The sequence below is a fragment of the Talpa occidentalis genome, unplaced genomic scaffold (assembly GCF_014898055.3).
Source record: "Talpa occidentalis isolate TD23 unplaced genomic scaffold, MPIMG_talOcc4v2.1 talOcc4.17, whole genome shotgun sequence".
NCBI lineage: Eukaryota > Metazoa > Chordata > Mammalia > Eulipotyphla > Talpidae > Talpa > Talpa occidentalis.
The window spans coordinates 20,975,597-20,988,810 of record NW_023601754.1 but is presented as its reverse complement, the minus strand read 5'-3'; the positions used below and the strand labels follow the sequence as shown (position 1 = coordinate 20,988,810).

General features: G+C 46.0%; 1 protein-coding gene across 5 annotated transcripts in view; it reads right to left on the bottom strand.

Moving 5' to 3' along the window:
• Positions 1 to 4,439: 4,439 nt before the first annotated feature.
• Positions 4,440 to 13,214, bottom strand: part of LOC119249163 (nuclear receptor coactivator 5-like) — a 54,324-nt gene continuing 45,549 nt past the window's right edge. For 4 of the 5 annotated variants that reach the window (XM_054697039.1, XM_054697041.1, XM_054697040.1 and 1 more), the window contains 4 exons: positions 9,999 to 10,274; positions 8,384 to 8,578; positions 6,584 to 6,730; positions 4,440 to 5,230 (listed from right to left, as the gene is read on the bottom strand). In XM_054697039.1, coding sequence (XP_054553014.1) covers positions 5,172 to 5,230; positions 6,584 to 6,730; positions 8,384 to 8,578; positions 9,999 to 10,274 — 677 coding nt within the window. In that variant the 3' untranslated portion in view covers positions 4,440 to 5,171. The remainder of the gene's footprint in view (positions 5,231 to 6,583; positions 6,731 to 8,383; positions 8,579 to 9,998; positions 10,275 to 13,214) is intronic. The other variant, XM_054697042.1, reaches the window with a different exon arrangement.

Genomic DNA, 13,214 nt, shown 5'->3' with positions numbered 1-13,214 from the left:
GAATAAATATTGACATGGTGAGATGTTTGTTTTCTATTGAGGAGTGAATGAAACTGGAAGCTACATTTATAAAATAAAGCCATAAATGTGGGGAAGGGATCGCAGCCACCTCAGAGTGTGGAAATGATGTCTTTTTTATCTGTAATATTTCTCAATCTTCCAAGTTTTCTGCATTGAATGTCTATTACACCTATAATAGTAAAAAAATAATGTTATTTTCATAAAAGGATTGTCACTATTACTTGCTCAAGTGTCAGATCTGAGACAACAGAATCCCCGGGGGTGACAGTGCCCTTCATTTTGATTCTCAGGAGAGACAATGCAGGGTTCTATAAAACTCCCCTTCAATTACTTTCTATTATACCTAAGCTGCCACCCTCTGCCAGGAGTACTAGGAAACAGGCAAGATCCAGAGAGCCCAGAAGGTGCCTCCGTAAGCAAGAACCCTCAGCGTCCCTCTGGCCGCCATGCCGGTCTCACCAGACAGGCAGCCCCTCGCTCGCCTGACAGTGGAGGGTGTGCAAAAGGTCGATCAAATAAGGATGCGCAATTCAAACATTTACTTTTCAAACATCTTCAGAAAGTTTATCATACACAAACAAGCACAGGAGAGAGAAGAGGGGTTCAAGTTCAAGCCAATTCATTTGCCCAGTGGCCCCAGGGAACACAAGCATCATACAGTGAGTGGGCCGTGGGGCCCACAGGGGTGGTTCCATTTGGCAGCCAAAGAGAACGGCTGGTGGGACACAGTCTGCTGACTGGGGGGAGGGGGTTATGAAAAATAGAATGTGGAATAAGCATAACAAGTCATCACAAAATGGGTTAAGGCGCCGGTCAGGAGCCTAGCCTTCGCCAGGAGAGTAATTCCAGGACTGCTTCAATGTGTCCAGGCCAGTCCACAACAGACACTCCAATGCTATATCCGAGTAAAGCGAATTTTAGGGAAAACTATAAAATAACTTGCCAGCAACGTTTCTTTGGAATCTTGACAGTTCTGGTTTTGTTTTTTAAGATATTTGCCCACATGGGAAGAAAATTACCCTAAGTCGCAGTCTTGCAGAGAAACCAGGAAATGCTCATTGAGCACGCACCATATTTCTGGTAGGATACTGACAATCACTCAGCGCAGCAAGGCTTGTTGCCCCTGACGATGCAGGACCCAATACTACCATGGGAAGAAGGTTCAAAGGGCATGTGGTGAGACCACAAACTCCTGGGTCTAGACAATGTCATGTGACAAATGTGTGCTGGGCACCTACTGGACTCCAGATAATCAAAGGCAGTCCCCGGGGATGCATAGTCGGCCAGGAAGAAAGCCAGGCAGACTCCTGGCAGCATCGATGAGATGCTACCACTGAGGGCTGTCACTGACGGCATTCCAGGAACTACAGAAACTAGGGAGAAAATGGTGACTTCTGGGGACGTCAGAGAAGGCCTCTGAGAAGATGAACCTTAAGGTGAGTCTGGAGAGGTGAAAAAGACTTCAGTGGTACCCTAAGAGTGTAGGGGCAGGGAGAAGTCACAGCACAGGAACCACATGGGCAGACACAGAGAGTTGAACACAACCTGAGCATGAACTTGGGCTTACACTTTAGCCCACTGCTCTGTGCTTCCCTATACTGCAAATTCACACAAAGGCACACACGCACACACAGACTGAAAAATCACCGCATGAAGTTAAAACCCTGTTGGTTTGAATGTTCTCTTGGTACCAAAGCAAAACAAATAGAAATGCAGGCACTGAAATTGCATTACAAGATTCAGTTATAAAGTAGTGATCCAGGTAATCCAGTAAAAGTTTATATTAAAAGCGCCTTATAGATTATCACTAAGACCAAAATACAAAATCAAAAGATCCTTGTAGAACTCAGTCACCTTGTTACATGTTTGAAGATTCCCAGGGGCCCGGGTCTCTAATTTGAAAAACACTGGTGTAGGTGATGAAGCCTTTAAATATATATTGGGAGGGCCTCCCCGGTGGCGCAGCGGTTGAGCACTGGGTTGCGAAGCTGCCCGCAGCCTCTGCAGTGCGGATCGATCCCCGGCTGCTCCCCGGCCACTGGAGGAGGGTCCCACATGGCGCGCAGACCTCTCCTGCCACCCGCTGCTCCCCTCAGCAGTGTACTTCGGTCCTTCTGCCTGCTCTGCTCCCCGCTCTGGCTCTGGTGAATTCTCTCACCCTCCCACGCTTCTGACTGTACCCAGTGCTTGTATAAATAAACAAACAAACAAACAAACAAAAAAATAAATATTGGGGGTGGGGGAAAGCACAGGAGTGACTAGCTGGACAGATTTACAGTTTCCAGAACACTGATGCAATATTGTAGCAAAAGGAGGGAGGCGGAAGTCAGTAGGGCCTGGAGAGAGGGCACCAATGAAGAGGTGAGAGCAGGGGTCCAGGCAAATGGGGACAGGCGCTCCAAGCTTGGGAGCTCAGGCTGAGGAACCAAAGTGGGTCCCTGGCCTCCTGGAATGGGAACCTAGTTTGGAGACCTCACTGAAGAAAGATTTATTAAATCAGTCCTCCCAAAACACCAATGCAAATGACCACAGACAGACAAATGGGAAAAGAAAATGTGGTGTATGGAGAAAAAAATGTTTGCAAACCATATAACTGATAAAGGGTTAATATTCAAAATACGTAAGGAACTTAGCTCAGTAATGAAAAAACTATGTTTTCAGCTAGAAAATGGGCAAGAGATCTGAAGAGACATTTTTCAAAGGAGAGACATGAATGGCCAACAGATACATGAAGAGGTACTCATATCACCAATTAGGAAATGTAAATCTAAACCATAATATCACTGCACATCTACTAGAATGGCTAGTATCAAAAAGATAAGGGAGGGGCCTTCCTGGTGGCGCAAGGGGTTAAGACGCAACCTATGAAGCTATCCGCAGCCACTACAGCACAAGTTCAGTCCCCGGCCAGGGAGCTACCCACATGGCACAGCAGACCTCTCCTGACTCACCCGCTGCTCCCCTCAGCAGTGTATTTCAGTCAGTCTGCCTGTTCTGTTCCCCACTCTGTCTCTGGTGAATCCTCTCACCCCCTGCACCTCTGGCCTATACCCCAGTTCTTGTATGCATAAATAAATAAATCTTTTTTAAAAAAGATAAGGGAATGCAAAAACAGACAATTATAAATCAGAGACATACTGCAGGGGAGGAGGAGGGAGAAGGATCAGAGCGAGAGAGGGAGGAGCACAGGGGACTGTGGTGATGGTGCATGGGGTGCATTGGTGAAGGAAACTCTATGGGGACTACACCTGAGGGGGTGGGAGGAAGCAAATATTGCTTAAAAATGAACATTGATGTAAAAAATTAAAAAAATTAATTAAAAAAATTTAAAAAGATAAGGGGATACAAATGCTGGGGACGTGGAGAAAAGGGAATCCTTGGGCACATTTGGTGGGATTATAAATCGGTGCAGCTACTATGAAAAACAGTATGAAAACAGTGTGAAATGGTATGGAGGATCCTTAACAAATTAAAAATAGAAACACCGTATTATCCAGTAATTCCACTTCTGGGAATACAACTGAAGGAAATGAAAACACTATGTCAAAGGGAGATCTGCACTCCCATGTTCAGAGCAGCATTATTTATAACAGAAACCTAGTAGAAACAACCTGAGTGTCCAAAGCTGGATGAAGGGATAAAGAAGTCGTGGTATGAACAGCCATGAGTTGGTAACGACTGGGATAGGTCCTGAGGAATGTGTGTTGTTAGGTGATTTTGTCGCTGAGCCAAAGTCATACAAGTGACCCATGACACTGTATGTTAGGGCCTTTTGGAGCCCCGTCACGTCGAGGTCTGTCATTGACCCCAAAGTGCTGGCACATGGCTGTGTATGCAACAGAATATTATTCAACCACAAAAAAGAAAACCCTGCCTTTTGCAACAACATGGACAAAGTTGGAAGATGTTATTCTAAGTGAACTAAGCTAGACATGGAAGAATAGAAACTACATGATCCCACATAAATGGAGTGTAAAACTGAAGCAGAAAGAAGAGAGAGTCCCCCTTCATCCCCAACTGCTCGAAATATCCTATAATCTTTATGCTTTTATCCCTAGCGGCCTCTGGGTTCCGTATTTTCCTTGTTCCCTTCCAAATCTAGCTGGATTACAAAGTTTATGAAAGAAACAAAGCTTATAAAAGAAACAATCAACAGCAACAAAGAAACTAGAGATACATAAAAACCAAACACAGAGCATAAACCTTCTTAAATCCTGGTTTTAAAAAGGCCATCAATGCATTCTTGGGGTAATAGGGAAAATTCAAATATGGGAACCAGATATTAGAGGTTATGGAAATATTAATTTTTAAGGTTTGATAACAATACTATACAGGAGAATGTCCCTCTCTGGGGCATGCAGGCCAAAGCATTTAAAGGTGACAAGTCATGAACTCTGCAACTTATTTACATGGTTGAGAAAAAAGTTTATTTACCTACATATATAAGTTTAAAAATGGCAGAATGTTAAGAACGATTGAATCCAGATAGCGACTATATGATGTTCATTACACTATTCATTCAAATTTTCTGTATATTTACAATGTTTCATAATAAAAAAGAACAAAACAGCAATGTCATAAAATTAAAAGAAACTAAATGCAGTGTGGTACCAGAGTAAGGTCCTGAAACAGAAAGAACATTCGAGGAAAAACTGGTGATATATGAGTGAAGTCTATTATAGTTAATGGTGCTTTAACTCCTGGTACGTGTAGCATGGCCACATAAGATGCTAACATTAGGTTCCCCTAATATTGAAGGGGACTTCCTGCACTATTTTTGCTAATTTTCTGTAAATCTAAAATCATTCCAAAATGAAAAAAAAAAAAAAAACAAAACTTTAAAGGAGGGCAACAAGTAAATAAAAGCTAGAAAGGTTTTTTTTGTATTTTAAAATACATGTAATTGAACAACATCAAGGCCCAGTCTCTATAGCGACCTTCCCCAAATCTCTAATTTGGTACCAAAAAACTCCAAACATGACAAAAGTTTCCATAGGCCCATGTATGGGACAGAAGGGGTGCCGCTGGCTGGACATTGGGCTTGCAAGCCAGGCAGGCGCCTCGGTCCTTGGAGGATGGAGCCACATCTGGGGAGCTGCCATCTGGGGAGATCCTTTTTCTCCTATTCTCCTGGTGCAGCAGAGCTTTCTTTAGTTCAGCAAAGAGACAGGTTGAGATGTGCGCTTGTGCAGCATCAACTGCAGAAGAGCTGTGAGGAGGAGGGGTACAGCGTCAATTCATGCACCTTCCCTGGTCTCTGGAGCACAAGCTTACCCGAAGTTTCCTAGCCACACCCACCCTTCCAGGCAGAATCAGATTAACAAATTGCAGTGTTAGGAGATATCTGTGCAATTCCTGGAAAGTCTAAAAGGCTTTCATTCATATTATCTCATTTAGTTCTAGAGGAATGTGGGACACTTGGCCCCACCCCCACTGTCACTGACTTATAAAAACTGTCGCCCTGCAGGAGCCTTTCCACGAGCAGAAGATTCTAGAGCCCCAGCCCACAAGGAATCCAACTACTCCACTCACTCCAAGACCAGCTCTTCCCACAGGCCCCGGTGGCTTCACCCCAGACTCCTGCTAACCACAGTCATGCCTTCTCTCTGCATTCTACAGTGCTTATACTGACCAACCAGAACAGGAAAGGTGGGTAAAAATGATGGAGGATTAGAATAGAGAAACTGGAAAGGAGATACAAGGTCAAGAACCTAACTCACAGAAGGAGGTAGGGGTAGAAGGATTAGCATACTCCATTAACCCAGTTATAGAAACCAAGACCCTTTAGGCAACAACGCCCAGATCAGGAGGTGCAACACCCAGAAACTATCAGACAGCTATAGGGAGTGTCAGGGGCACAAACCATCCACCCACAAAGAGGAGCCCCTCCTTGGAGATGAGAAAACCTAACGCAGCCCTCACAACGGGGCGGCACTCCCACTGCCCACCTGTGACTATGCAGGTGCTTCCTCTCACCAACTCTCTCCCTCCGCAGGGCAGCAGCCTCCTGCCTGCCTGTGACCTGTACCTGCCGGGGCTTCTCCTCACTGACCTCCCTCAGCAGAGTCTGCTCCCCTCAAGGCTGCCCCCCTGCAACCATGCAGGCCTCTCTCTGCAAACCTGTCCCTTTTGGGGCAGCTCTTCCTGTCCGCTTGTGTCTGTGCAAGTGTCTTTTACTATACTATCCCTTTTCTAATAAAGCTGTTCTTTAAATATCACTACCGTCTCTGTCTCGTGCAGAAACTCGACGCATGCCACCGAAATGGGAGCTCCGGTGACACCTTTCCCAGAGTGAACCCTAGGACCCCGTGCTCTACAAAACTCCATCAAAAACACTGTTGGTCTTTTATCATAAAGGGGCTGTGGATATGGCTGAAATCCAAGCAAAAATCTATGATTTTTTGGAAAGCAACCTCAATTTGATAACATTTATGTGCTGCTGGGACAGGGTGGTGGTTAAGAGCATGGGGTATGGAGACACAGCCGGTGTGCAGTCTCAGCAGAAAGTTCTATCGGACAGTACAAGCCCAGAGTGCCACTTGCAGCTCACCCGGCAACTCACCTGGTGGTGGTGCTAATAGGCCTGGTTTCTCCCCAAGCAGTGGGCGCTTGGCAGGCTTATGAGGCAGGCTCCCCAAAAGAGCAGGCCTTTTGGAGGGGGCTGCCAGAAGCAAGGGTGGGGGAAACAGGCCTTTGGTATTGACTGGTTCTGCAGAGAACAAAAACCAAAACATAAACAAGGAGACACAAGAACCGATTCCAGCTGCTCACCCCAAAGGGACCTTCCCCACAATTTAGAAAGGGGCTGAGCAGAGAGTCACCAGGCACACCAGGCCCAGCCTCAGCCCTTCAAAGCTCTACCACGTCCAATTGAGCCCCGACTGCTCCTCGGTGGTGAGCAAACTAGAGTCTCGGGGCCAAACCCGGCCTGCTATCTGTTTTCTATGGCGTGCAAACCAAGAACAGCTTTCTCATTTTTAAGTGGTTTCATTTTAAATGGTTATATAAGTACATGCAGAATATTTTTGACTTTGCTTCTTGGTCACAAAACCTACAATAGGGGTCTCCCTGGTGGTGCAAGGGGTTAAGGTGCAGCACTATGAAGCTATCCACAGCCTCTGCAACACAAGTTCAATCCCCAGCCGGGCAGGGAGCTATCCACATGGCGCAGTAGACCTCTCCTGTCTCACCAGCTGCTCCCCTCAGCAGCGTATCTCTGTCAGCCTGCCTGTTCTGTTCCCCACTCTGTCTCTGGTGAATCCTCCCACCCTCCACCTCTGGCCTGTACCCCAGTTCTATGCAAAATAAATAAATAAATATTTTTTAAAAAGGAGTGTATAAACAAGTATTTAGAAAAGGAGTAGAGGGAGTGCCTCTACTCCTACAGTGTAGGAGTGCCTACAGAAGAGTTAAAAATCCTTTCCCTCAAGAGGCAGGAAAAGCCCTGACCCTAACATACTGGAACCACAGAGGAGTATGTGGCTAAGCACTTGAAGTCTGGACCCCAAATGATTAGATACACCCAGTCTCCTCCCAGAGGTGAGGGTGGCTGTCCAATGAACCCCTTTGAGCACCAGGGCCCACTCAGGCCTTAAGTTAGTCAACTGGGCATTTCCAGTTAATACAAGTGAATCAAGTCTCTTGTTTTAAGCTAACTTGCATTGGATCCCTGTCATCTACAGTGGAAGGAGTCCACAGAAATACAGCCTCATTTTAGGCAGATGTGGGACACTATTTAGTACCAACTGCTCAGAAAAGAAAACTTGAAAACATGACTGAATTCAGAATGCTTTTGTGACAACTTGATTTCATGGCTCTAACTGTGGCCACAGTCCTGGTAGAAAAGCATCTCTGAACTTCTCCCTGTATTAAAACATAGGCAATTCATTCAAGAGGAATAGCACCCACTGAAACCCAGTGTTCCCCCCAGTCTTCTGAAATCTTTTTTTTTTTTAAGATTTATTTTTATTTATTTATGCATAGAAGAACTGAGGTGTAGGCCAGATGTGCAGGGGAGGGAAGTGAGAGGATTCACCAGAGACAGAGTAGGGAGCAGAACAGGCAGATCTACTGAGATACACTGCTGAGGGGAGCAGCGGGCTAGACAGGAGAGGTCTACTGTGCCATGCGGGTAGCTCCCTGGCCAGGGATCAAACTCATGCTGCAGTGTCTGGTGATAGATTGATAGCCCTGAGACTTTAACCTCTGCACCACCTGGGAGGTCCTCTTATGAAATCTTAGCCTTCATTAGAAGCATCACAATGAACACTGACATTGCCCTAAATGGCTCTGCTTTCTCGGGCAACTCTCCCGGCAGTGGGAGAGCTACTGTCCCATCTTATTCCTGGAGGGAAGCACTGACCTGGTGGTGGAAGGAGGCCTCCCCCTGGCCGGGCACCCAGCAAAGGAGACTTGGTAGGAAACGAGGGAGCAGGCCCTAGGAAGGCTCGCCTTCTCGGGTTTGGAAGAAGTGGAGGCGGCTTGCCCACAATGGGGGTACTCCTGCCTTGCAGTGAGGCATGATCACTGCTAGTCACAGGATTGGGTGTCTCAAAGCCTGGAAAAATGAAGAAAATAAACGGTGAGCAGAAGTCAGCTGCGGAGACCAGCCAGTTACACAAAGAACAACTCAGGCAATTCAAGGAAAATCACCTCTTTTTCTGACTTAGAGGTTTTTACAGTAATAAAAAGGCTGTTGTGTTTTAGATTTGTGGGTTCCTTCCCCACTCTAAGTATAACAAAAGTGTACAAAAAATAAAACCATTCTGCATTTTAGAAGATGAAGAATATCTTTATTCTTTTGTTTCTTATTTTTGGAACAGTATCTTTAAAGTTTTAACCTGGTCCTGTACCTTCAGCTACTTCTTCCTCCGAGGAAAAGTGATTATCATTTTCTTTTCACTACTCAAAACAAGCAAATGTGGAAAGTGACTATACTTCAAAGAGTTTGGCTTCTAACTGGAATGTTCTTTAAAATATTCAAGATTATGAACTGCTTCTTCACAGTTACCATACCCTTAGAAGTAATCTTTAAAAGGTGTCAATTAAGAAAAACTGAAATAGAATTAGAAAAAATAGGGGCCTCCCTGGTGGCACAGCGGTTGAGCACTGGGTTGCGAAGCTGCCTACAGCCTCTGCAGCGCCAGTTCGATCCCTGGCTGCTCCCCAGCCACTGGAGGAGGGTCCCACATGATGCGCAGACCTCTCCTGCCGCCCGCTGCTCCCCTCAGCGGTGTACTTAGGTCCTTCTGCCTGCTCTGCTCCCCGCTCTGGCTCTGGTGAATTCTCTTACCCTCCCGCGCTTCTGACTGTACCCAGGGCTTGCATAAACAAACAAACAAACAAACAAATAAATAAATCTTTTAAAAAAAAAGTAAAAATAAAACTGATAGAGAATGGGGATGATACAGCCATCCTACACATCCACTTACACAGAGAGGTAATCCTATTTACATATTAAAAATCGGGCTCAAAGAAAATTTAGCTTCAGAAGAAGCAGGTTAGTGGATAAAGGTCAACCATTAAAATAGTATTTTCCTGGGCCTCGCCAGCGGCGCATCGGGTTGAGCACCACACTGTGAAGCTGTCCACAGCCTCTGCAGCATGGGTTCGATCCCAGCCAGCCGGCGAGAATCCCACATGGCACAGCAGACCTCTCCTGTCTCGCCTACTGCTCCCCTCAGCAGTGTATTTCATCAGTCTGCCTGTTCTGTTCCCTGCTCTGTCTCTGGTGAATCCTCTCACCCTCCCGCATATCTGGCCTGTACCCCGGTTCTTGCATGAATAAATAAATCTTTAAAAAAATAAAAATAAATTCTTAAAAAATAATAGTATTTTCCTATCTGGAAGACATGCAAATCACAGAGCTGTGTTCTCTTAGCTAAGCAAAAATGTCTTAATTTTCTTTCCTACCTGGGTTTACACAAAGGGATTTTCTGGGGATTAAAATGGGGAGGGAATGGGCCAGCGCCAAGTACCTTTCAGCTGTCCTTTCCTGGCCTTTAGGTAGTCGATGAGCAGGTCCAACTCATTCCGATACAGATGTCGCCTCTCATTCAGCAGGAAGAGAAGATGTTGAATGCCCAGAGGGACAGAGTAGCTGGGCAGGCACTCCCGGGCCAGAAAGTCATCCACCAGATCTCCGGCCCGCATGGCCACCCCGGTGCGCTCCTGCTGTTCCCGGTTGGCAAAAAGTCTCCTATATTCTTTAGCCACCAGCACCAGGGCATCCTCCAGGGGCATATGGCGATGTGCTAGGGACAAGAAAGAGCCTGCTTTACATCAAATGGGGTGCCCGGACTTCTTTAAAACATATTTGCAAAAGGAGAAAGAAAAATCAGACCATAACATAGCTAATGTAAACACATGTTGTTTAATCCATCTCAGCTTCAGGACAGATGCGATCGTCTACCAATTCAAGAGACTGGGACTCTCAATAGCAGGTGCCTTGTCGGATTTCCAAATCAAACACTATGCTCTGTTTTCAGAACCGTAACATGTGGCAGCCTGGTTTATGGTTTCATACAAGCCCTCATTTCACTACTGGACAGCTTCATGCCAAGCTAACAAGACAGAGAGAGGAGAAAGGGAGAACGAGAGTGAAGAAATACACGGGATGTTTGTCAAGGGATTTCTCACGGCTTCCCAAACCTAAAGAGGACAGGATACAACCTCCCTGGCTTCCCGCAATCCAGGTGTACGGCTCACAGAAGAAACCACCAAGAGCTGAGAGTGCAGCCTTCGGATTGCAGAGTAGGGGTGAGAAGAGTAAAGCAAAGGACAGTAATTTTCCATTAGAAACCCACTAGTGCTTATCCTTGAGCTTGGTGTGTGCAGCACTTTGATAAAAGACAGAAAGACCAACACCCTGGGCCGGGACTTCCAGGCTTTCTCTGCAGGACAAGGATTAACCCACCATCTCCACGTGGGTCTGCAATCTTTGGTTCGGCCCTCTGGGGTCTTAAGCCATGTTAAAAGCCTTTCCAGGTCAGGTCAGGAGCGGTCATGGTCCTGAACATCACATATAAAATAAATTCTAAGAGGGCCTCCCTGGTGGTGCAGTGGGTTGAGTGCCGCGCTGTGAAGCTGTCCGCAACCTCTGCAGCGTGGGTTTGATTCCCGGCCCGCCAGGGAGATTCCCACATGGCACGGCAGACTTCTCTGCCTCGCCCGCTTTGTCCATCTGCTTGTTCTGCTCCCCGCTCTGTCTCCAGTGGGTTCTCTCACCTTTCCGCACCTCTGGCCTGTACCCCAGTTCTTGTATAAATAAATAAATCAGGGCCTCCCCGGTGGCGCAGCGGTTGAGCGCTGGGTTGCGAAGCTGCCCGCAGCCTCTGCAGTGCCGGTTCGATCCCCCGGCTGCTCCCCGGCCACCGGAGGAGGGTCCCACATGGCGCGCAGACCTCTCCTGCCGCCCGCTGCTCCCCTCAGCAGTGTACTTCGGACCTTCTGCCTGCTCTGCTCCCCGCTCTGGCTCTGGTGAATTCTCTCACCCTCCCGCGCTTCTGACTGTACCCAGTGCTTGTATAAATAAAACAAACAAACAAACAAATAAATAAATCCTTAAAAAAAAAAAAAATAAATAAATAAATAAATAAATAAATAAATCATAAAAAAATAAAAATAAATTCCAGGCACAAGAGAAACTTGGACAGAACTTAAAGGCCATAGTCAATATACAGATGCCCGCTGATGTCTCCTAGGTATATGCTCTGGGAATAAGGTGTAATAAAGGTTTTCATCTCAGATGGGAACCCATTACCCTGTCTTATAAATACATTATTGGGTTCTGAACAAGTTCAGGACCCAAGGGGCACAATGGCACCTCCATGGAGATTACCATCTCAGGCTAAATTTTGACTGTGCTTACAAAGGTTCCATTTAGGAAGAAATATGAATATGTATTTGCCTTCAGGCATTGAAGTTTCATTGCTTGACCATTTTAAATGTTTCTTGGCACAGAAGCTGCTCCACACACTTCTAAATAATGGACATGTGCAAGGTATGAAACTGTTGACTAGAGCCTAGCTAAGATTAATTTTACTAAAATCAATGTAGTTTATAGGAGAAAGTACTTACGATTACTTATGATTTGAGCTCAGTAATTAAATTCACAGATGATCAACGGGGTATGGACCTATTAATACTATTTTGGACATAAACTATTTTCTGAATTTTTAACATGTTATAAGCAGATAGCATTGTTTTTTGAAGTAGTGCTATTAAATATTCTCATGTTGGACATATTCAATCTATTTACTTTGATGATAATTTGCTGAGTGATCCTGCCTGAACATAAGTAACTTGCAGAACACTTGGGTAACCAGATGTAACAGGCTTTTGCATCACCTGTTCCCCACTCCATCCCAAGAGTCTGGGGTTTCTAATTTTTATTTATTTATTTTTCTTTTAAAAAGATTTATTTATTTATTTATTTGTTTGTTTGTTTGTTTGTTTGTTTGTTTGTTTGTTTATACAAGCACTGGGTACAGTCAGAAGTGCGGGAGGGTGAGAGAATTCACCAGAGCCAGAGCGGGGAGCAGAGCAGGCAGAAGGACCAAAGTACACTGCTGAGGGGAGCAGCGGGCGGCAGGAGAGGTCTGCGCGCCATGTGAGACCCTCCTCTGGTGGCCGGGGAGCAGCCTGGGATTGAACTGGCGCTGCAGAGGCTATGGGTAGCTTCGCAACCCAGCGCTCAACCACTGCGCCACCAGGGGAGGCCCATGGGGTTTCTAATTTTTATTTTTTTTTTTTTTTTTTTTTTTAAGATTGATTTATTTATACAAGCACTGGGTACAGGCAGAAGCGCGGGAGGGTGAGCGAATTCACCAGAGCCAGAGCGGGGAGCAGAGCAGGCAGAAGGACCGAAGTACACTGCTGAGGGGAGCAGCGGGCGGCAGGAGAGGTCTGCGCGCCATGTGGGACCCTCCTCCGGTGGCCCGGGAGCAGCCGGGGATCGAACCAGCGCCGCTGAGGCTGCGGGCAGCTTCGCAACCCAGCGCTCAACCGCTGCGCCACCGGGGAGGCCCGGGTTTCTAATTTTTAAAAGCATGAATTTCATTTTACATTTTCAGAATATGGGTAACATAAATGATTTCATCTTATTATTTAAAATAGATTAGTCATTTTTTTATGCTTAGAAAAACTGCAGTTTCACACTCTTGAGAACAGAATTGAGAAAGAGCTCGCCAGGG